This window comes from Helicoverpa zea, chromosome 4 (assembly GCF_022581195.2).
Source record: "Helicoverpa zea isolate HzStark_Cry1AcR chromosome 4, ilHelZeax1.1, whole genome shotgun sequence".
NCBI lineage: Eukaryota > Metazoa > Arthropoda > Insecta > Lepidoptera > Noctuidae > Helicoverpa > Helicoverpa zea.
In genome coordinates this window covers 5,849,423-5,875,294 of record NC_061455.1, presented here as the reverse complement: position 1 = coordinate 5,875,294, position 25,872 = coordinate 5,849,423, and the positions used below count along the sequence as shown (strand labels likewise).

The window sequence follows — 25,872 nt, the reverse complement described above, 5'->3', positions numbered from 1 at the left end:
TTCAAACAATCAAAAATTTAACGAGCTGAATAACTGCACTCGTTATGCACCAGTGTAGTAACTAGGTAGGAAATGCAATTAGCCAGTGTAGACCCGCGATGCCTTTAAGTCGCTCAACCATGTAACTCCTTATCTCTGTTGCATGTTTTTTCAATATGCAATCCAAGACAATCGCCGCTTTATCTGGCAATCAGAATTCTCAGGTATTTTTTCATTCGCCAACAGTTCTAATTATTGTACACTTTCGTAACCAGCCAGCTCTTCGTGTCAATTGGATTATAATTGACTACACACTGCCGTTGTATTGAACGAACCTAGCAATTAATTGTTAATTTCATTTGCGTTGCGAGTATCGGTAACAGCACCTTATAAAAGTCAGCGTAAACTTTTTCAGTAAATAACTTGTTAACTTTTATGGTAGTGTGTATCGTAACACTAGTGGTCTCTTGTGACTTTGCTCTTGTTAAGTGAGTTGGAGAACTTTTGCTGTGACCTTCCGCATAATCAATGATAGATTTTCTTCGTGCATTTAAAGCACACGTTTCAGAGTTCTTTAAAGAAAAATAAAGAATACCAATCCTACTTCATGCCAGTCTACTTATGGAACCTACATGACTGGTTGACAGCTTACCTTTAGAATTTAATTTTAGATATTTGAATTTTTACCTCGCCTGGCATTAATTCCATTTTTTTATATTTCAATCCGGTCAGCCTAATTTGTAGTTGTGTCAAAATCTGAATTTCACCATAAAAGCTGGTATAGTTGAACAGTTGGTCAGGTGGGTTGTATGGCTCAGTGTATCGTCAGACACTTCGATTCTATTTATATAGTTAGATTACGTAGCTTTGTTACTGGTTAGATAGTAGCCGCGTTGATTGGATCGGCACGGCTCGAGTGTTTTGCGTGTTTTCTAATTAACAATTTACATTAATTGATCGTTGAAGCCATAACCTCATGACTAATGTAATAATAGCGATGTTTGTTCAATGTGTTTGATTTAGAATTATAATTAACAAATGACAATCATTGCAATTGGGTACCTACATATTTCATTTAACTTTCCGAATGAGGTGAATGATAAGTATCTATGAACAACAAAGTCGAAAACCTGGCATGTTTTAAAATATTCCGAGAATATTTACTTCATTGTTAAACAAATCAGCCAGAAACACCATAATTAATCTAATTTCCTCCACAAGCAGCTACAATTACTTCAGTGGAAACGAAACATTATTATGAAAGGCTTTTACTAAAATAAGGCAGTACGATTTCCTGAACTACAAATAATAAGGTGTGTTTGCTACCCTCGTGCCATGTCTTAATGATATTGTCCGAGTGATGAATGCAGGCCGGAAGTATGAGTGGCGGTGGACCGGCAACAAATAGACCAATTTCCAACAATTTGTTGGTTTTTGTTTTGGCCTGTGTGTGCTTTTGGTTAAATAGAAGCAAGTTTAAAAGTTTTATTTATCGTTGTTGGTGTCACGATTAAGCCATCATTTTATTTTAAATAATGTTGATGCCTCATGTAAAAATAAAACTGAACTTGAACATAGACAATATCCCAGTACAAGAAACAAATATTAATGTTGCATTGTATTCGACTTTAAAACATATTAAATAAGTCAACACAAATGCCATCATCAGTTATTGTAAAGTCCGACATGCACACGATTGATCAGTGCTCGACAAAACTTAACTCACCGTAATTTACTATCTAGATTCGAAAGCCCTGCGTATCCTAGCGTTTGTTTCGAAAAATGTTGGGTGTTTGTTAAACTTATTTCATACTGACGTGGTTTGCGTGCTCCAACAAACTTAGTATGAAGAAAAATTGTTGCCAGTTGTTGTAACAACGTAATTCTCTTTTATGCGGTCGTTTATACTATCAGCTTGTGTGTGACGGTTTGAAAATTTGCCTCGTCTTGATACATTGTTAGTGCTTAGATAGTTAAGTGGAACAAGAAAACTACAGCTGTCTGTTTAACGAAGTTACAATAATCTTTTGAACTTTTTACTGGGGTATAAAAGTGACTGTAGATCGGATATGAAAAATTGAGTTGAAATTAACACTTAGTGTCTTTTCATTGTAGTTACAAGTTACAGTAATATATAAAGATGTAAATAAATGTCAAATCGTGACCAATCATTATAAGATTCGATGCAAGAATCAAACGAATGCTTACAATATGCTGTTGATGGTGAATTGTTAGCCAAGCCTGGTTGCCAATCATTTGAGATAGAACTGGTTTTGAGCCTAGACAAGTATCTTCCTTAAACAGCTCAGACTTTACTGTGTTGAGGATCGAAACGAACACGATATTGTTGCGCTCTGCAAAACTGTTGCCAAACTAATTTGAACCATTTAGAACTGTGGTACGGAGTAGTGGGTTGTTTAATTTAAAGTTTGTGACTGCAAAATTAATTTTGTTCTAGTGGTACAATAAATCGTGACCACGCAGTCGGTGCCTCGGGCTAATCGCTCCTGTTGCCTTTTATTCTGACTTTGTTGACGTCTTGCGGCTCGTAATATAAACAATATTATATTAATAAATATGTATTTTAAGATTTGTGTTGACAAATTATCGTTATTATGTAACAAAATGTGCATCCTTGTGTAGTATCTAATTGATAAGATAAATGAGGGGGCCGGCTTGCAATAAAATATTACCGATGAGCTACTGACATTTTCCATTCAGTAGGTAATTTCGATCGATAAGAATGTGGATATAAGTTGTAGGTAACTATATTATATTCTGTGCATCGATGCATTTTTTTTTTTTTTTTTTTTTTTTTTTTTTTGTGAATGGCATCTCGCAGTTCAGCCTAGGAGGCTGTTTACTGCTTAACCGGACAAATCCCTGTGGATGCCTAGAGTTTAAGGCCTCCAGCCAGGGGCAAAAAAGCTTACAAACTAAGCGACTGCGCTAAGGGCACCCCCTGTGGGGTACGAGCCTCGGCTTAGGGCGTCGCTGACTACAGCAAAGGGACAGGCTGGATCATGTTTAAGGGGCGTTTTAACTTTAACGCTCAGCTACGCGGCTGGCTAAGCAAGGGTCGGGGGGGGGAGTTTGACTTTCTACGCGTACGCGTACCTCGGCGGCGAGGTTTCGGAAGTTTCCGGATGTGTCTGTGTTTCCTGAGAGTGCTAGTGTCCCTACGGCTCTCTTGGAGCACTGTGATGGGGTCGTCAGGAAGGGTCAGGGTGTGTCTTGGCCGGCGGAGTTTACTCATCCGCGAAGGTTCGTATTGGACGGCCGATACGATCAGTGGGTTGCGGTGCTTGACTGCACCGTCGAAGTGACGCTTGGTGAGGCGTTTGAGAAATTGCGCCACGGTAGGCACTTTAAGATCGACGTGTAACATTTCGTTACGAACGTAGAAGGGCGCTCCGGTTATTCTACGGAAAAACTTATTCTGCAGGGTCTGCATTCTGTGGATGAAGTGGGGCTTTGCGTGGGCAAAAATGGCTCCCGCATACGTCATGATGGGACGGATCACTCCTGTGTAGAGGCGCAGTTTAGCCTTGAGAGCTAATTTGCTTGACGCATTGGTCAGGAAGTAGAGGCGGCTCATAGCGAAGGCGGCTCTGCCGCGGGCCGCTTTGATGTGTGGAGCGAACGTGAGATGTTTATCTAGGATTACTCCTAGATACTTGGCTTGCTCTTTCCAAGGAATAGGCTTGCCGTTCATGGTGACAGGGGGGGGAGTGCCAGGCTTGTGGCGTGGTCTGCTGAACAGCACCGCCTGGCTTTTGTCCGGGTTCACTTCAATTCTCCACTTCCGGAACCAGTCAGCTAAGTTATTGACTGCCTCCTGTAGGGTTCGGGCAATGGTTCTAATGTCACGGCCTGTATAGTATATGGCCGTGTCATCAGCGAAGAGTGCAAGTTTAACTTTTCGGGACTTGGGAATATCGCTCGTGTACAGCGAGAAGGCGAGTGGGGAGATGACAGAGCCCTGAGGGACTCCCGCAGTGATCGGGTGTGGGTCAGACAATGACTTGCCGATGCGGTAACGAAAGGTGCGGTTCGACAGAAAGTCTCGCAGGATGAGTACGAGACGATCCGGCACTCCTAGTTGGTATAGCTTATATATTAAGCCATTGTGCCAGACCTTGTCGAAGGCTTTCGCTATGTCAAAGAAGAGCACCCCCGTCGGGAGTTTGCGTTGGAACCCAACGCTAACGTCCTCGACGATACGGTGCACTTGGTGGACACACGAGTGTTGGTTTCTAAATCCAAACTGCTCGTTAGGTATAAGGCTCTTTCTCTCGACATAATCTTTGAGACGCTTATGAATAAGTCTCTCATAGATTTTGCCGAGAGAGGTGAGGAGGCTGATCGGTCTGTAGCTCGAAGGCTCCGATTTAGGTTTTCCTGGTTTGGGTATGCCGATGACTGTGGCTTCTTTCCAGGCTTGGGGAAAGATGTTATTGTTCAAGGCTCCATTGAAGATGGCTACCAATAGAACAATCATTTGGGCGGGAAGGAGTTTGATGACTCTATTCGTGATTCCGTCCCTGCCGGGAGCTTTCCTCGGCTGAAGGTTTTTGATGATGTCCTCTACCTCGTCTACAGTGACGGGGGGTAGGGGGTCATCTGGGTCATCAATGGGTGGGAGGGCTGCTCTACGTTCGACCTCTGCGTTCACCTTTTCGAGGTGGCGCTGGTCGAAGGGTTGTGAGCTGGGGGAGCATTGGGACTCTAAGCTGTCGGCTAGGCATTCCGCTTTCTCGGCATCTTCGAAGGCGATGCTCTTATCGGGTCTGGTGATGGGAGGAATGTTATTGTCCTCGACTGAACGTAACTTCCTTTGGAGTTGCCAGAAGGCGAGGTGAGTAGGCTCAAGTTCGCTCAGCGTCTTGTCCCAGCGGCTCGAACGTAACTCCGCCATGCGTGTCTTGACAGCACGCTGCAATCTGCGCATGTGGGTTTTGTTCTCCTCGCAGGGAAAGGCGCTGTAGGCACGTGTGGCTGCATTCTTCTCGGTTAGCAATTCACGTACGTCGACGGGCAGTTTCCATCGTTGATCACTCAACTCTGGGACTTCCCGTGAGCAATCCTCAATTATGGATTGCACGTGCTCTGTTAGCGAGTCGATTGCGACCGTCGTGTCTGCGACTGAGCTAATGTGATCGGGGATTTTATCAAGGTGGGGTGACGTGGTAGATTCCAGCTTTTCGCTTACTTTCTTCCAGTCAGTTACCACCCTGGTAGGAGTTGGAGCGTCCGGGTCTAGGCCCGTTCGAGACTCTAGGTGTACTAATACTGGCCTGTGGTCTGAAGTAAGCTCGTGGATGGTTTCGATTTGCTTCAACCTGAGGTTAATGTTCTTGAGTAGAGCTATGTCAAGAACGTCAGATTGCTGCGACGTTTTGTGAGGAAAGTGGGTGTGCTCCATTGGGGCGATCGGGTCAAAGTGAAGAGTACCGCTAAGGTTGAAAATAGTTTTGCCTCTGGATGTAGCCAGTCTGCTGTTCCAGGCTGGGTGTTTGGCGTTGAGGTCCCCTGCTATGATTACAGAGTTGCTCAGGCCGAAGAGAGTGGTGAGGTCTTTTGCGAGAAGGGAGTGATTTTCCGTCTCCCCCTTTCTTGGAGTCATGTACGCAGAGACAATTGTCACTGGCGGGTGATTCGTCATGCCTAGCCGGCATAGAGATACTTCTAGAGTTGACTCTAGGACTGGTGGGTCTAATCGAATGCAGTGCAGAGATTTCTTATAATAGATAAGAGTGCCTCCGCCTGGGCCGCGCGACCGATCATTGCGCACTAAGTTGTAGTTAGCAATTTTGGGGTCGCGGTTGTGGGGTTTGAGAAATGTTTCCTGGATAAGGAAGACGTCAATTTGGTGATCGCAAAGGAAGTTTGCGATCTCCTCTTTCTTATCATTCATGCTGTTTGCATTGAAGTAAGCCAATTTTAGGGAACGCGGTTTGTGAGACGACGTTGTATGGGACCTATCCATATTCAGTCGTAATTTAGTGCCCCTGCATCGATGCATTTACTGTAACAGTTTTTATAGTCACAATTAGGGCCCATCATTACCACAGTGTGGCAGAATGGATGAGTTTGCGGTAAAGGGCGTTCATAACTCAAGGCGCTAGCGGCGCACCCGTGCGAAATTATTGCCACTGGCCGCTCGATAATTATCATAATTAATTTAGCAATTAGTTAAACAATCGCTATTACTGGCCAGCTTCTACCCTTCCTAGCTTCGAATAGGTGCTGACATTTGTAACATATTGGATATAATTACGTGTTCTTTTTAATTAGATAGATAACACTTAATCTTATATTTATATCTTTAAAATAAACAAAAACGTATGTGCTGCAATAATAACATTTCCGACGTAAAATTAATTAAATACAAGTTATAGAAGGCGCCCTTTTTATATTGAATTTTATAGACAATCTTTAAGTATAATGAAAAACATAAAAGTAGGTCATACGTGTTATAGGGTTACTCTAATGTATCACTTATTATATAAGTAAATAGATAAGTATGTAAATTAAACTGCAACAGTGCATATGAGTGTCACTGTTACTATGTTGATGCTAGCCGACATCTGATGCAGTTCCAAGGGTGGACAAGGTCGCCGAAATGTCACTAACCCTCCACTGTGACAGGTGTCAATATAATATCAACACTGTTGACCAGGCTGAATTATTTCCGCAAAAATGTAGATTTTCCTACATTTTTGCGGAAATAATCTTGTCAAAGGCCGACACATCAATAGTTCAGTAAAAGTATAGGATAGTCATAAAAGTTTCAGACAAGGTCTCGTATGTCACTCATCGTGACCATTAAGAAGGTAACGCAAAGCCGGAATTTATTGTTGGCTTTAAAAATTACGAAAATATAATTGCTCCTGTCAAAAGGTCTTCAGTGTTTCTTAAGGTTAATATTTTTACCGTTATGTCTTTCTACTCGGTATAAAAATAACTAATCCCAACATAATTTTAATGATGCTTAAAACTGTTTCGCCTAAACTAAATAAGAACAATTTATTATTGCCACGTTGTAATACAGTTGGAACATAAATGTCCGATTAATCATTTACTTAGGTAAAAAAGTTACCCTTTTAATTAGCGTTGGGCATTTTAATCTCGGCTCGCGGGATTACAAGTACTGAGCAAGGACTTAAACGATTCAGAAGTAATAATTCTTCCGAGTGTTATAAATAACAAAAATAAAATCTTGTCCTACAGACTTGGAAGGGTTGGAATTTTAAGGCAGTGTCACAGTAAGCCTACCACGCGAATAATATAACGGCGCTATAGTTGGCAACTCATGCTTGTTATACATAGATATTTGTAACACGCAATGTGTGTCAAGAAAACAATTGACTTTACCTCTAAAGTTGTCCCCATTAAGTTAATGTCAGCGGTCATTTCAAAGACATTTTTTATCATAAACTTATACGTAGAACAGCCCATGCGTACTAGTGCTATTATTAAATTATGCTGCAATTATCTGCGTTCGTATCCACATTAAACCTACATGCATTGCTTAAAGCTCTGGCAAACATACAGTTACGATTATCTACTCGAACATTATAAAATCTCAGGCTTATTTTTTGTTCTGTTTCCTGATTTAGGTACAATATTTCCCGATATATGTGATTACTAACGTACCGGAGACAAAAGTTAAATATTCCTTATTTACCGCTTTATTTAATCTCTTGTTGTGATACAGGCCTTAAATCAGATTGTTGCTAAAGTAAGAAGTAATGCACTAATTGGACTGTTTCCTTACCAGAATTGTGGCTGAAGGGAAATTAATGCCCCCAGGAGGATTTAAATGTGCAATTATTTTTCTCGAAAACTGTTTGTTACGGTCGCGTCAAAAGTTTGTTTAGAGAGCAGGTGGGACCAAGGAGTTCCCGCCATTCCAGTTTAGTCTATGCTTTGTTTATGATACTTGGTCCATTTTATAACAACCACAGAAATTAATTTTCTGCAACTAATTAAATAATTACTTAGTCGAACAAGTGTTTTATTGAGACATAATAATATAATTAAATCGGTAAATTATTTCCAGTCTTAAAATATCAAATAAGGATACTTGTGATATTTCAAGGAGGGACAGACTCGCATTTACTTTAATAAATTGATTTACAAGTGGGGTGGATGTTTCCAAATAATTATTTCTGCGTTTTAATTGAGAGCTATGAAATTTCTAGTCCCTTGAGCAGATCATTGCTTAAGTGGAAATGTATATTGTATAAGTATGTACGATTGCTTCAGGCTTGCTATCAAGGATTCGATTTCATTCATCAACTTTTATTTAAGTTGCATAAACAGGATCAACTATATTTGTATACTGAAAAAATATGGGTCTGAAATAGGATCGCTCTCTATGTAATAGCAATAATGATTATTACACGGTATGTACATATATCAGTAGGTTTTAGATTTTTGATTGATCGCTGTATGTTCATATTAGGTAACTAGAATGTGGTAGTCTAAAATGATTCAGTAGACCCCCACATCCCGGCACATCACTATCAATTGAATGAGCAGCCTAGAACGTATCAATCTAATTCTATGACCTGTCAAACGTAATTTATACTCTGTGAGTCATTACAATGATCTCGATCATCGCCCGGCTGGTGGGAGGAATATTATTGTGAAACTTTCTTAAAATAATATCACATACACGCACGTGGATCAACCCACTACATGTTTTCATAAATCTTATTAATGTTGGCAGACGAAAACAATATCGTGATTAATAACAATTTTATTATCTACTGCTCTATCTTCGTCTGTATGTTTTCTTAGACTCGGATCCAGAAAATGATCGAACAATATGAAATTACCGAATCGAAATAACTTGTCTTACAATCGTTACGCAAACACGAGAATAGTTCAACAGTAGATGAATACTTCATACTTCTATTTTAATAAAATATGTTATGAAAAGAATGATCTGAACGCAAGTAGTTTGATTTATGGCAGCGCGCACCGCAAATCAACCGAGCAACAAATCTTCGAGATACTTACATCACTAATAAATTAATATAGAAGTTGTTTCTGGATGCTACATCAAAAGAAATGGTCCGAAATGTTTGTGGTCAATTTATTTACTAGTGATTCGTTACGGTTTGGGCGGATACTTGGCTGGATGATAAATTGTATACAGTCGCTCATTTTCTTCAAATCCTGGCGATCCATACGTTGCAGTCTGAGCTTTAAAATGATCGCCATACGATTCAGATTTATAACATAAGCTCTGTTAAGTGTTCTGAGGCATATTGTTCAACGCTAAAAGTTATTTTGAACTTTAAACGTAAGCCTTGTATAGCCATTTTGCATTATGTGGCATTCAAAGACTTGCTATGGGATTCAGAATGACATTTGGAATTGACAAATGATTGCCAGTCACAGTTCAACAGTTAATTTGTATGTAAATATGATTTTATTTTGTTTTATTGTTTGCTTTGAAATTAATTTCTTTTCGAATGATTTTGTAGCAAGCACCAAAGGGATAGTTTGTTGTAATAAAAATTGAGTTAATTTTTTTGAAGGGACACAATTTTATGCAGTTATCAATAACAAACATTGAATAGAAGGGAAAATAAACGCTAAATTGCACTCATTTACTGGGTCGCGACGATCAATCATGGCGGCTAAGTCATCAGCCGGTTCAAATGTCAAACGAACCTAGGGTGGCAATAAAAAGAAAAACCGTGTGTTGCCATTATTAAAAAAGTGACTGTGACTTTATTTCCATTGTCGATTGCCGATTCGGGATTATTAACTGACTTGCATATTTTTTGTGTTCTAATATTGATAGATTGGTTTTTTCGAGTAGGTGACTTTTGATTTTGTTGCGTGTATGCTTTGGTACGCGGTGAATACCATCGATTACAATATCTAGGAGAAAAGTATTTGTGTCAAAATAGCACAAAACGATAGTCATCGGTGGTTGTTCACACGCGAAGTGAAATGTATTGTATGAACCGCTACTCTACGCCACTTTATTCATTCTGAGCTCTTTTTATTGTTTGATATTTGTTCTGTCTCTATAAATTTATGTTTGGCTTTGACGTTTTCATTACTCTTCTAATGATACAATTGCTGCATTGAACGGCACTGCAACTTAGATATATTTTTGATATATCTAGCATTATATTTGAGTGCCGGCTGATATTACGTGCATTGTGCCCTTCTTTATAATGAAATGATGTTAAGGGAATTGGATTCAATTTAACAGGATTGATTTCCTTTAATTTTACGATTCCGTTTGCGTGATCTCGTCCGGTAATAATCTAATAAATTTGTCCATCGGGAAGGGAGGTTTGCCTTATTGTAATGACTCAATATTAATCTGTTTTTATTGACCAATTCATATACATGTACTTTCGTCTTTAATTGATTACTTCAATAAAATGAGTATCTACCTATTTGGGATTTTGTGATAAGGAGCCATAATTATTCTTTAGTGCTTAATTATTAGATAAGATAGATACTAACATTGAAATTAAAACGGATATTACAAGGATTTAATGATTGTTTCGTTTATCTTTCGCTCTGGATTATTATTACCAAAGTTAAATCTGCTTGAACCTGATTAACTGCGCATTTATAGGCACCAGTTACATGTATGCGATGTATCTGTACTCCGTACTACTTTAATGGGATAGTTAATGATTTTATGCACATGATTCAAAAATGGAACAAACCGTTGGCTTGTAGCTGCGCCAGTGTGCGAATGCAAACACGAGAGAGAGATCGCGTGCAAGCGCACAATAACATCGGAGCTGCGGAGTCAAGCCGCTCGACGCTACCCCATATTTTAACAACTGTCCTAATACATCTTGCAATGTTGTTTTTAATTGTTTTTGCCACATTATTGTTTATTCTTTTTTAGTATGTTTACTTTTAATTTTTATAATTCATTTTGGTTACCCCTTGTTCTTTATTTAGATACATTACTCGCAGTAGACGATTTCGATAACAATGCAAACAATCCAGAACACCAGCAATGATATCCAGTATTGTAATACAGCGAAACGACATTTGATGTAAACCTACACATATCCTTGCATGTAAATTTATCTGTGTCAATTTTAAATGTTGAAGACAAACATTTTAAAATTTAAAATTTTCAACGAATTGGATCGATTTTTTTCTTCATTTCAGGTGCCTGTCAATGAAAGCGCCAGACAGGTATGTCGCTCTCTCACTTGCACCGCGCATTCGGTTTCGTTCGGCCGGGTTCGGTTGCGTTCGGAAACGTTCGAGCGGGCTCGGCCGCTGTGCCGGTCGCTAGCAGGCCAAGGGGGTAGCCTGGAAGACCACACGTTACACCCGCAACGCAGGACTTTTACAGACAGTATAATATTTCCAACAAAATTGCTTATTGGTGTGTTTTATTTTCATTTGTTTTACTTTTATTGTGTTATCGCAATTTCCATCTCTTACCCAGGTAGGTCCCATTTCATATCATTGAAATTTTGAAGTTAAGCAATGATTTTCTTAAATGCTTGGTTGGTCCGTGAATCAGTCCTTATACATTCGATTGCATAATGTCTCAATGGTGTGATTATTTTACTGTATCTAAGTGTAATTGAAATAATTGTGGGTGAAATGTTAGTTGTCGTTGTTTTGGTTCCAGGTTACACCCTAGCTATTGATTAAAACTGAAAATCACAGATAAATTTACATTGTAATTACATGTGTAGTGTTACTGAATGCGTTAGTAGTTTATGTTTAGTTTTATAAGCATGTTTGTGTTTGTGACCTTTTTTATTTTTTACCAAATATGGCTTCCCAGGCGAGATTCGGTAAGTATTCGCAGTTTGTTAATAAAAAACCCGAAGATAAAGATTGTACCAAAAGATTTAATAAAAAAAATAAAGTAGGTTAGATTTCAACTTATATAAAAAAAGTTCTCATAACAGAACAAATGAATTTCAATATGCGAGTTCACGCATGACCGCCAACGTGCCCGGAGTGCGGTCCAATGACAAACGCGTGATCATCATCATCAAATCGTAAAGGATTTAACGCCTCTGTTGGCACACTTCTTTTGTTGGCTCCATAAAGCCGGCCATTAAAATGTTTGATAAAACGTTGGACGTACAAAAAGAGACTGTCGGGCTACTGTGGGCTCCCCACAGAGAGGCCTCAATGAAGAACGATGCCATGCTGCGGTACTTACAATGGGAACACAAAGGCGCTGAATGTTCCAACTCCCGATTTGGTCGATCATTGCTTGTTAAACTTGCGTTTTGTATGATCTGTTGTTGAAATGTATCAATAATTTAATAAGTAGTTAGGTACAAGTCTGCATTCAGATTTATAAGCAATAGGGAACTAATGTAACGGATTCTACTTATAGACCCAGTGTGCATACAAGCATCAGATAAAACACAATTATATGAGAACTGCGGTTATTTGTAACAACAATGAATGAAAGTATAGATTCTGATAAAGAAACAAATGAAATGATATACTTGGGTCTAGTATTAGAGCGCTAGGGTTCGCTTTGAGCTGGTAATTAGTATGACTTAGCAGGCAATTTGTGACATTTATGAATGTCGATGTCCGTTCTACCAAATGGCACAACGTAAGTATATCTAAAAGCTTTAATAGCTAATGTACAAATGTCGGATCAAACAATCTATCTAACTATTAAAGTAGAACCATTGAACAAATCTGCTTATGATTAATTAATTTATTCACTGATATCACATTCATATGCTGCTGCTCAGTTGATAAATCACATTCAAATATCTCAATATAATATTATCTAATGGAATTCAAAGCTCTACTTACGAGAAGCGTATGTCAGCAGCCACATTAAAATAATCCTGACAGACTTAGAGCATTAAGATAAAATGATCTTATAAAGAACCGAAAAGTTTCTTGCATTTATTATTATGATTGATTGGAAAGGATTGGTTTTTATTCTAGCCTCGAAAGGTTTGAAAATAAATGTTAACCTATAATATAAAAGCTTATACAAATAAACGTCTAGCGGCTACTAAATGTTTCGCCTAAAGTAACAGTCGATAAATTGAAACGTCACAAAGCGAAGGTAGGGGTGCGAACGAAATCCTTGCAAACGACAAAACAATAAACTGAGAACGGTCGGAACAAAACACACGGCAATCACAACAAAGGATCCGTTTACATTCTAACGCCTTTTAAACTAACAAAGGCGGAATTCAAATAAACACTAAATCGTTAACCCTTTGACCGTCGGTGGGCAATTTTCACGGAAAACGGAATAGAAATGATTTTGTGAAGGGTTCGAGTTCCGACACCCTGCACCCAAGTGGGTCTATTTTCAACATATATTTTCACGCATTCGATATCAATGGGATACTCAAATACGTTTTGATGAACAATCTAGATTTCAATACAGTTACAAATGCTTTTTCGCAAAGCAAACAACAAGAACCGTAAGCAAACGTAAAATACTTACTACATTGTATCAAAGATATGTTACAAAAGTCATTTAAGTTTATGCATAGTAGTTTTTCCCGTCAAATAAAATTCTTAATTACTAAAGAGCACGATTGAGAATCTAATTCAGTGCGGCATTGCAGTAGCTATTCGTAGCACTCGTAGCGTGACGAAATATCGAGTGATGTCAAGATAAGCCCTGCGTGTGTGTGCGTTCTGACGTAAGGAGGTGTCCGACTGTGCCGTTTGATGACGTGTGCCTTTGTGTGCAAATTATGCCCTTTAATACACCCCTACATTGTATGTCTAAATGCATGTTTTCCGGGCCTTAAGGTGGCTTTTAGTTAGTTCTAGTGACACAAAAATGTAAGTTAGATTTAACATAAATATTTTTATGAAGGATACATCCAAAAAGGAAGTCGGATTAGTTGACTCAAAAAGGAATTCTTGCCATTAATTCATGCAAAATGTAATTAAAAAATCAGTTCAATGGAGCTAACTCAAATGAATTCTGAGAATCAGTCATAGCGACAATCGGAAACAAAAAAATAAATGTTCAGATCTCATATCGGTTAGTGGATATACTTAACGTAAAGCCGAAGGTGTGGTCACGTCTCAATGTCAATCGGCTTTGATCTCGCCGCGCCGCGCCCCCGCGCTCACGCCGATTTGAACAATAGGTATTCTCTTAACACCTTGTCTGACCACTCATTGTTATCTTACACCTACAAACTTAACACGCGGCTCTCCAATCCCAAGAGGGCAACGTATAAAGTTAAATTTCACTTGACCGACTGTAATACTATCGGTAGAAACGTGTACCACCTATTATGGTCCATAATTGAATAATAATCTCCGCAGTGATTTGTTTATCTCCTAAGAGTTAAAGTTCAGAATGCCGCGCCGCAGTGTCCTTGATTATCAATGTGTATGTAATTCGACACACTGTCAGAGCTGTAATGCGATTGGTCGAAGCAATAATAGCCTATTCAATTGTTGATTTATTACAGTCACAGTTGAAACGTAATTGAAGGTTTCGTTAGCTATGAGTTACTATCGAGCCCTTGGTTTTTCTTGCACGGACATTCTTGTTATCTAATAAATTGCTGGTTATTGTTAGCTATTGTCAATTATTATAACCTAAATTCGTTGTGACTAAAGATAATTAGTAAATACTGGCTAGGTAGCCGGTAGGTACTTTTTAAAGTCGGCACCTAGTTACCGTGCCATGTTACTGAATAATAATATGGTATGAAAAATTCAATAACGCTTCTTGCGAAGCACTGGCGCTTGGTATAATTAAATTTATGAAGCAGATAATTACTGAAGCATTTGAAATAACAAACAGAGAATACCGTGTATAATATCAAGCAATCCAAATGGTGCACTCGAACGCACACTTACAGTACGCAATGAACACCGTCCACAAAGGTGTTAACATGTTCACCATGTGAAAATACATCTGTTTAATGAGCCCGATTGCCAATTATGTCATGAATGGCCGGTGCGTTGCTCTGGCCAGTAACCGCACTCACCCACTTGCGCGCACAGGCGTGATGAGAAACGGAACGTGAACTTTCCCTCTCATCAGAATACCCTAACTGCTCGTATTACGTAACACTCGACATCCCTGTCCCACTCCGGACCACACTTGAAGTGAGAGTGAGCCTCACAAGTAATCTATGCTAGCTATGGGGGCAAGGGTGCCTGACGGCTGACGCACTTGACGGCTTGCACTAATTGTTCACCTGGTTCACACACCAATGTCAGCTGAACGTTGCATCAAACCAACAATTGCCAGGGAAACCAATTGAAAATCAATGGATGGTAACCAAAAGCAGAAATTGGCTCTGTAAAAATAAATGTCCAATATTTGCAGTGCATATTTCAAAGCGCCTAAGACAAATGAATCTATAAAATTAATTGGACAAGTAATCGAAAACTCAGAAAGAATTTCTTCATCTCTGGCGAGGGGAGCGGGAAACAAATGAGGGGCGGACATTGAATAATTCGATTTCCTTATTTGTACCAATCAATATCTTATAAGGAAACTCGATACCATAATATGGGAGACATTTGGATATTGACATTGAGACTCAAAAGAGAAAATGTAGGTGCGGTATTTGTCATCAAAGAAATCCTGATATGAATGACATGCGGTGTTACTTAAAAGTCTCCCAAGAAAATATTTTGCGTATCAAAATATGCAAGTAGTTTAGTAGATTCCATCTAAAATAAACAAGTCAGGTGCAAGTATGGTAACTAAGTTCGTAGTGATTCCCAAACTGTTAAAGGGTGGCATCGCTTGAAGCAGTGCCACGTCTCCGGCGCGTCGGTTGCAGACGGCATATTAGCAGATGTAATTGCATTTACTACCGAGATCGCTGACGTTTCCTACTAAATGTATATCGCTGAGTAATATAGACAATCGAGTTATTAACACAAACCACCCTCTGTAATAAGTTACCACTGATGGAAATATTCCCTTCAGAGTTGACTTCTTAGCGAGTTCTAAACCAATTTCCCACAACGCGGAAAAGTATCGGGCTCTGTTTGTTTGTCGGAAGAACTGTTCACAGAAATATTATAATCCAATAAATACAACGAAGAGTATCAGATTAATTAGGAAAGATACTTCGCTAAAAATAAGCTCATATTAAATTTTGTTCGTAATACTGTTGGGTACTTATTTAATTCCGGATATAAAATTTCTGTGATTGAGTCCCAGCGGGTGGAGCCGAGGGGCGTGAATTCCAACAAAATTAGCACCAGGGGTCGAAATAAAAAAAGCGAAGGAAAAATTTAATGAACAGGAAAATGCTCCTTTTTGCAGCTATTCCATCTATTTATCTACATCGGGATGCCCATTACCTTGCTAAGAGAAAAGTTTACATTTTTAATTTAATGATTCCACTTTGTGGAAGTTGGGCGGGTTTCGGCGAGATCTTAATTTGGGGATTTCTGAGGCGTCTCGTTTTGTAAATATTATTCCTTTAATAAGACCTCACGTCGAGGGGGTGCCTGCTGAACTCCGTGATTACGACTCTCTTTGCGAGCTTCATTTTGGACCTCGTCATTTTGATTGGCGCTAATGAAATTTTTCCTACTCTGTGTGCCATTTTCTTGTTCTTGACAGTATAATTTCAAGGGACTCGGAATCACTTCTGTTGCGTCACCGACACACCCTCTAAACATTTAAGGAAGGCAATTTCGCGACATCTCAAACATTATTGTTGTCATCTTCATTTATGTTTTTCACTTTGCTAATGCAATTTTTTACTTATCTCTTTCCCGGAGTGCGTGTCACCATCTGTAACAAAATTTCTAAATCGTCAAGTCCCAGCTGCGTTTGCGTAGGCGATGACGTTTCGCTTTTAGCGGCTGTTTTAAAATTGAATATTTGATGCCTTATTCCCTTCTGACGAATCCGCGGCGGGTATAAAGCTGGATTCCGTGGCAGATAATTTGTTGAATGTCTCTGTTAACGACCGCACACATTACCCTTAATCCCCGTGTACCACTTGGTGTTCTTCATTTATTTTTCAACAATTTGGATCGTGTTTCTTCGGAGCACTCTATTTAAAAAATGGGTGGGATACTCGCAAAACTTAGAACAAAACATATTTTATGGAGAGACTAAGTATGAAATTATATGTTATTGTTGTTTGTGTTTTGGTATTGAAATCTCGTGGACCGTTAGTTTCAAGGTCGGTCAATTAGTTACTTCAGAGTAGTAACAGTTTGAATTACTTAATCGACAGTTTAAGTTATGGCACGATTAACATGGTAGGTATAGATTGTTTGTAACATATTAATTAGATTTACGAATTTAAAAAGTTATTATTTTGAATACACGCGATGAAAATACATTTAACACGTCTTGGATATGAACCAAAAGACGATTCAATAAGGTTCCATCTAACGTTAAATATAGACTACCGGTGTATAGGTACTACATCTATAAGCCTATTCACATAACTAAAACTTTCCAAAAAATATGGCGATAGCTTACCAGTGTGATCGAAGTTTTTAAACAAAAACATGATTAATACTATCAATAGTATGAATACATGAAAGCACAATTTCTCCACATGTTATCAGGAACATGTAACACTCGAACGTTCCCATAAACACAAATGGTTACAGCTTAGTTCCTTTCTAATTACATAGATAAGCAACTTCAATAACGGTTGGTTTATCACAATCATATGTTTCGAATCTAATTGGAATTTTGCATGTTGATATGCTGAACTCTTTATTGGTCGATATTATGTTTGTTTTCTGATATTAATGATTGTATTTCACATATATCGCTTTCATTAGTGATAACGCTGCAGGCGGGTAATGCTCAAATAGTGGAAATGTACAAATGAAGCATATTTTTCCGTTACTTGTTTATTGATTTAGTCAAAATGTGTCGCCAAAACAAATTACACTTGAATGAAATATCAACAAGATGAAGTGATAACAGACTTTTATCTATAGCTAGTGTCTGTTAAGGACATGACAAAAAACAGCATTCGTGGACATCCAAACAACGAGATAGTTACGCAATATTGGATCGGAAACGATAAGACAATTCCAGAAAAAGTTCTCACACTATAAAGAACTTGTTAAAAGTTCTAAAAGCTCCCTTGAAACGTAAGCACCTGTCAAATTTAGATGAAATTGTTTTACGAAAATTAATTCTTTGACACGAGGTCTGCTCCAATTTGTCAAAACTATGACCACATTAATACATCAGAATGCCCAATTTGCATTTAAACGTTTATGATAGAAAGATAATTTGGGAAATTACAGTTATTTTAATAGAAATTATAGTCAGCGTTTTATACGCTGGGGTCGATAGGGGTCGGTTTTTTACGAAAACATCTGTTGTGTGTAGCGTATGAGTTTTTTTGTTATTTTAAAAGGAGACATGATGGATCAGTTTCAACACGTATTCGTCGGTTCCTTTGTTGCTTGGTTTATGGCTTTGTAATGTGTTTCTTTGTTTGTTCAGAATGTTACAGAAGCTTCCGAACTTTGTGAAAACCGGCCAAGTGCCAGATATGTTCAACTGTGTGTCCTCATCATTAGAGTAATATATCTAGATTTTTTTTTCGATTTATTTAATAGTAAAATATCGGACTTACTTGTACCTACTAATTTCAGTACATTACTTAAAACGTGCATTTTACAAAAAAATCCACGCTTGGTCACATACTTGAGAATCCTTTCATGCTCACACAAAGGATTCCTCACCGAATTCAATTACAAGCGGATTAAGAGACAACACGTATCGTCACTGCAAATGCGCTTGCACACAAAAGAGAGCAAAAAACTGCATCTTAACGAAAATCGTTTTGTGTAAGTGTGGGAGTGTGTCTAGTCCTCTAGAGTGCGCTTTAAAAGCCAACGTTGCGTGTTTTTAAAATAGGATTTAGTGCAGATTGCCGGTGCCAGCCAAAGATTGCATAATCTTATCTTTTAAAGTAAAAAATATCGGTTTGTCGCCAACCTTTCAAATGATATTGCAAAGCCATATGAGCTGGGGTTTTTTATGAAGCCTTTGAAAAGACAATTTTTTGCTTAGCTTGTATCTCTGCAAGAATCGCTGTGTCAACGTGGAGCGACCTTTATGTTTACAGATCTGAAATGGAAACGTGCAAATGAATGAAACCAATGCGCGCCGTGAATGTACGGAGCCATTCGTAAAGCAAATATGGAGAAGACGGTGATCTTGATGTGTCATGTGGATGAGATAGTTTTGATACTTCGTGTTGCAACGGTTTTATATTAGCCTTGACACCTATATCATTATTTGGTTCTGATATTAAAATCTATTCTCCGTAAACTCAGTAATCTGTAACTGAAAAGTTCGCTTTTTACTATCTTCTTTTTTTATTTATTTAAAAGCTTCACAGTTGAAGTATAAAAAGTTCTAATGCATCGATCTTTTTTATAGTACCTATATTTATTTAAATGAAGAGTAAATAATATAATACCAAACCAAATAAAAATAATTAAAAACAAAAATAAATTTCACAAAAAAAGCTCAAGATTATTAAACTCCAGTCAGGAAGAAAAGTTCCAGCAGCAATTAAAGGCTGGTGAATAAACCACGTAATCCCGAGCCGGGCCGAATGGGGCCAAATGATCATGAACGTGAAACGAGTACGAATGTTTATTTACACGCTGCTCCGAGGGCACTTCGCGACGACTCACATCGGACATAGACCTATGAATGTAAACGACTGGCCAGTTAACTTGACTGGGAAAATTAATGTGGGGAAAAGTTTGTTGGGAGTTTGTCTGACAAGAGTTGTAAATATAGATTGTGTCTTTGGTAGATTTTGTTGTTTCAATGTCTCAGGTCAAGCTTTGATTTACCTATGTGGCTATCTATAGAGTGTACATAATACTATATTTATCGGTTTATTTGAGAAATTACCTGTAAAAAAAAAAAAAACAAATTAAGAATTGAAGCGTGTACCTACTCTATGTAGACTTTGCCATGTTAATTTTTTTTGGCTTCTTTGATATTAATAATTTTTTGCAGATGCATTTAAAACACTCTTGGATCTTTGAATCTTAAGCTTTGTGACTGCCGCTAGTGGTCGATCTAACACATTCTTAAACACGTACCGCGGCGTCTGGGCTACGATTGGCACTCAACATGCGACCACTCAATCATACGTCGACGTTTGCTCGTGACTAAACGTCGAACTCGTATTTGATTCATCACTGCAAATCGGTTTCACATGCCTTTTACGTGCTTGCATAAACAGTTCAACAAAAAATGCACATGTGTGCAAAAGTCTAAAACATAATTCGCAGAACAAATCTTTATCGCTAAAAGCATATACCAAATTCGTAATTAGATTGCCATTAAAAAACCTCATTTATAAAATGTAATTAATCTTTGACATCAGGACAAATCCGTCAAACTAATTTAATTTAAAGGATACCCGTTTCCTTTATACAAACAAAATAATACATGAACATTTATAGCGGTTACAGAGGCGAAAGTGTATTGCAATGAAGTATAGAAAAAAGAAACGAGCGGCAGTTTTGATTGATCACCGACTCGGAGCTGTTTTTTGTGTGAAATTAAAAACACGGAGTGGGCATGCGTTGGATTAAAGAGGAATTTCACTTGGCCAGTAAGTAGAGGGATCCCTGCCTTTGTTGTCGAAAACAAATTTTTAAATTAATTTATTTTTGTAAGACGCGTTTTTGGACATCGATTTCGCATTACTGGAATTAATGGTCGTTTCCGTTTCGATCGATTTGGATGATGAGTTTTTTTAATCATTAACATACACGCATCTGCCTTTGTAAATCAATACACGTATACAGATGTACCACAGTTTCAAGCTTGAGTGAATAGAAATGAACATTAACAGAGCAACCACAAGTGTACCGCAAACGAGTAATTAAAGCATCTATAATATATTAACATTATGCATACCAAATTCATGGGAGACTTAGTCAAAATGTTAACAGGAATGGTTGGGGAGAGATGTGTAACACCCAATACCGCAAAGGTAAAGCGTAATAATAGAAGCTATTCGGAGCTTTATGAACGATCAAAATTGCAAGAGCACGTGTATAAAATACACTTTGCAAAGTAGATTTAAATTTTAATACAAAGCTTTCAGCCGAGGGTCGTAAGTAATGTCTTGGCGTTGGAAAAGTGTGGAGGTGCTTCCGAGGCCATTTTTCAGTACTATTTTGCCAGCAATAACTTACTCTCATATTATCATAAAATTCTTAAGAAAAATAATCTCATTTGTTCATTCAATTGTAGCATTTGCACATCTTTGGACACGTTTCCAAGTTTAATTTGAAAGTGTTCCTAGGGCAGTGAAGAAGTTTGCTATTGAAAAGGCAAAGAGAAGTCAAATTGTGTCCGCATGTTTGGGCGCGGGCGGCGGATGGCGAGGTGGCGATGGCGGGGCTCGTTACCCCGCGGCGCGGAATATCCACGCTAAGTGGTCGAGCCCTGTGTCTCAGGTGTCGACTGCGGCCGATTTCACAAGACAATGCTTAATAATTTCATTTCGCCATTACGGCGGCCATCTTTGCGAGTCGCACAGTTAGAGGGCATCGGCGCACCCCTCCACGGCAATTTGCATTGTAACTCGGACCACGTAGAAGGCCCTAACTGCCATACCACCACCTCCTAACTCTTGAATATATAATTTTGTTGCTTTTATTAACAGCAACTTTGCGTGGGAATTGGCGATAGCCTTCCGCGGCGACTGTTTATTGTGGACGATAACTTGCTAGATTTATTTTATAGTTCAGCTTGAGACTTTGTCCTGTACCTAAGGGTTGGTCGGTGGTTACCCGTCCGACGGACGCTTTATACGGCCAATAAAAAGGGTCGATGCATGGAACCATTAAAATATTTGTTGGCTTTATTTGACAGCCAGCTTGTTGAAATGTTTATTGGAACTCATCAGTACATTGTTGCAAATTGGAATCTCAATAGTAATTATGTTGTAATAGATTTACGATTTGAGAGCATTATAAATCTGCTGATTACCTATATGCATAACAATGTGTTCCATGAAACTAAATTGAAAAATCAATTGTAATAACACAAACGGCGCGGTGTAATAGATGTTACCATAATTGCTTTCCTGACTGGGGACTTAATGCAAAAGTTGGACGACTGTTACAGACTTAAAAAGTTTGTTTTCGTGCCTATAAATTAATGTGTTTGCATGTCTTCGTTGGCCTTTAAAGTTATTTAGAAGTTGGTTTGCTTGAGTTTCTGTGGTTCACTTTACAATAATTGTACATTGCCGTTTGGGGTCTTAGAACTTCTTAATTAAATTCTGAGTTTTAAATCGAGAGTTCGCTCATTTTCTATTTATATTATATAAATATAAAACACTTTGTTTGAAATCCAACCGCTATGAACACAAATCAAATAAGTAATCAGTTATGAATTAAAGCCAGCCAGCCAGTTACTAATTCCAATAATAGATGATATTCATTCACCCTCTAAAGTAAGGTAAGCTTAAGCTGAGGCTTCGCGGATGATGAAATAGTGTAGCATCGTGCATCTAGCACAGGATACAGGAAATGCGGAAGTATTGGGCCCCGGTGCGGAATAAATTGTGCCTCTAATTCTAATGGCGACTTTTAGGGGAATCCATAATTCCATTTCGTGTTTTCAACTCTTTAGGGGGTCGGAGTATAGACATTAATGGCTTGTGAAAGGTTCCTTACGAGGAAACTTTTTGGAAGTATTGTTTCTTTGCTTTCAACTGACATAAACGCTGTTTTTATGGGTCAGATACTTAATTTATTTGTATTTTAATGGGTAACAGAGAGAATGAAAAGATTTTCTTGTCAGAAAAGTTTGTAAAAGAGCACTCACTTTCTTAAATGCAGAAGCGTTATCGAAATTTTGCGAATTATAAAATGTGTCACTATTACAGTGCCTACTGTTTTAACACGGCATTAAAACCTCTTTACCAGACAGTTAAGAACAAAAAACAATCTTAATTCGTCGGCACCGAAACGGTCATCGGAATGCGACCACAAAGTATTGAACAAAACGGACATTTCTTCACAAAAATGTGAATGAAACTTCACAAAACTGAGGCGCGACCAATTGTTTAGTGACACAAGCCAAGTCACTCGTAGATCCCACTGCTATGGGAAAGCGAAAAAACAGTGATTGTATAATAAATACCTCGGGTTAATTAACGACTAGCGGCTATTTGAACTTTATTGAATATTATCTACTTATTGGAGCGTTAATATTTTTTATATAATTTCGGATTGCTTTTTGTTTGTCATTCGATTTTTTATGAGACATACAAGTCATATTGTATGTTTTATTTAATTGGACTTGTTTTGATAGTATTAAATTACTATCAATTTTTGTGCTGCAGCACAGCACATCCCATAAAAGTTCAAATATCGAACGCAAATATTCAATTCCCATTCGAATTTCAGTTAGAGTTCCCAATTCAAAACAAAAAGAACACAAACCGTTGCCTTTCCGAATGGAGTGTACACTCGCGTACTCTCCCATTCAAGCTACAAACAAAAGCGCGGCCATTAAAAGTTTGAATTTCGAATGCAGTGAAGTGGAACATTGTGACAGACATGTCGAGCGTTTCACCAGCTAAGACAGGCGCCATCAATCGTACTGGTATCGATTCAGACGCGCGCCGCGATGAATTATCGAATCTATTAGCTCGCGAGATTACCGGATTCCATAGAGAAGATGTCTGTGTAACGAATAGACAGTCCAAAGCGACATGCTATGACTATGTCGCAAATGTACCGTCTTCACGAATGCGTAGATGCAATTAGTGTAATGCTTGAACCTGTAATATAATATAAAGATACATCAACTTATTTTTTTTAAAGAAATTCATTTTGCGTATCCGTTTAAATGGGCTAACTAAACTTTGGCAATATAGATAAAAATATGTCGTATGTTATCATATATTAATACTTTAAAATTCAAATGAATAAATTAAATGCGTCAAGTCTATACGTTGTTAGGTCTATAGTCAGCGGCTTGAAGCAGACGATTTGTACTAATTATAACGCGCGAACGACGCGCGACGCGATTAGCTTTCCACTGCCGATGCGAAACCACTGCCGACACTTGGACAAGTACAGCCTGATGGTATACATAGTGCTTATCTACATATATACAACTAGGTATATGTATTAATTAGTTACTTCTGTTAAAAGTATTTGAGCTTTTAGGACTTATAAACCGGACTTACAGCAGCTTGGTCTGTGTCTATAAACTTTATTGATGGGCCTTAAAAAATAATGAATTAATTAATACTGCTTCTCGTTAAAATTATGCAAATAAAAAATAATAGCAGCGTACTACTTACGTGTTGACGTGTACACGTGCACCATTCTATGTGTAACCTAACACGTGCTGGAACAAAAGCTGATGACACTGAACAAGTGTCAATATCCTTCGAGTAAGAGGAATATAAGATGCCCGTATGTCGTCGGCTTGCACTTCATTCATTCAGCCAATATAATGGCACTTTACGTACTGTGTGGGAATGTGAATATGTAGTTCCTATTGGAGTACCGACTGGTGCGTAATATCGACTATAATCCAATTATTCGCAACAGTCCAGTAAATCGGGCAACCTCGCCAGTGCGGTGGCGACGCTCCCAAATTAACAACAAAAATTAATTACAGAAAAAAACTCGGCTACCGTGCAATCCTACTCCGAATGCGGAGTAAATATACCGTTACTAATTACTATGGAAAAAACTGTTGGAATTGAATTCAAACATTTGTCTCCTAACGAATCGTGTCGTGGCGGCTTCGACTCAAAGCGGCGTGATTCGGCAATTCCGTTCCATTTTCAAATGCTCGCTGCCCATTCGTTCCCTCGGCTACGCCTACCTAATAAATTAGATGCCTCGCGTAGCACACCGCATAGTTAGAAACTAATGAAATCCCGAAAAGATCTCAACCCATTTTCTTAACAACTTTTCCGAAAGAGCAACCGCCTTCAAAGATTTTACCCGGAGAAATAATTCCGCTAATAACGCTCAGCGCTCACGCGAGTATGTTATGCAACCATAGGAATTTCATTAGATACACACGCGTCTGTTTGTTAAGGAGCTTTCCATTGCTAAAAGTTTCTTGAGGCGGGTATAATTCCTTTGTTTGTTGTAAGGGGTGGCACGCCCGCCTCACCCACTACGTTTTCTAAGTCATCGGGTCCAATTATGCCCCTTTGTAGGTTTTGATATGTAAATTCGCGATTTTATTAAACAAACCGTGATGCCATTCGGGGGCAGCGAGCCGGATTAATAGCTTCTTCAGATTTGTGTAATCGCTTTCTCTTAAGACAACAGAGGTGAATCGCAAGGGAGCTATTCACTTTTGTGTTTCATCTCCGCGAGGTGAGCATTTGTTTGATGTTACTACTTCCAATGTAGATTTCCGGGTCACACAGCTACACTTGCATCCAATGAAATCCACAGTTCTAAAAATAAAATGACTTCAGTCAGTCGACAAATACACATTGACAATTCTGTCGTTGATATAATCGATATATGACAACATCGCACGAATTCGATTGCCAATAAAACCGATTCGCTTGACTCGTCACAGGATATAACAACATATTAATCTGCACATGGAAACATAAAACGAGCGTTATGGCCGAAACTACCCATTCGGTTTAAGCTTAATTTTTACCCCAGCACTATTAATAATTTACACGGGATAACGCCAACGTTTGCGCCATATTACAACGCATAAATTAATAATGTCGCTCGCTTGTTTAACTGCGAATCAGATGAGTTTTATTGACAATTTTGTTGGGAAAGAGCAATTTGCGGGATGACCAGGCAGTGCCGCCAAGTCATCACCAAATAGGGGGCCGCTCGCCTCTCGTACGTATGCTATTGGCTGGCAATTGTCATTTATAGTTACTGTAATTGCGA

The 25,872-nt window shown here is 38.5% G+C and overlaps 1 protein-coding gene across 11 annotated transcripts in view; it reads left to right on the top strand.

Annotated features, from left to right (window-relative positions):
* Positions 1–25,872, top strand: part of LOC124629656 (dachshund homolog 2) — a 133,074-nt gene that overhangs the window by 14,984 nt on the left and 92,218 nt on the right. For 6 of the 11 annotated variants that reach the window (XM_047163162.1, XM_047163164.1, XM_047163161.1 and 3 more), the window contains exon 2: positions 11,152–11,178. The exons of the other annotated variants lie outside the window; for them this stretch is intronic. In XM_047163162.1, the coding sequence (XP_047019118.1) occupies positions 11,152–11,178 (27 nt within the window). The remainder of the gene's footprint in view (positions 1–11,151; positions 11,179–25,872) is intronic. 11 annotated transcript variants of the gene reach the window in all.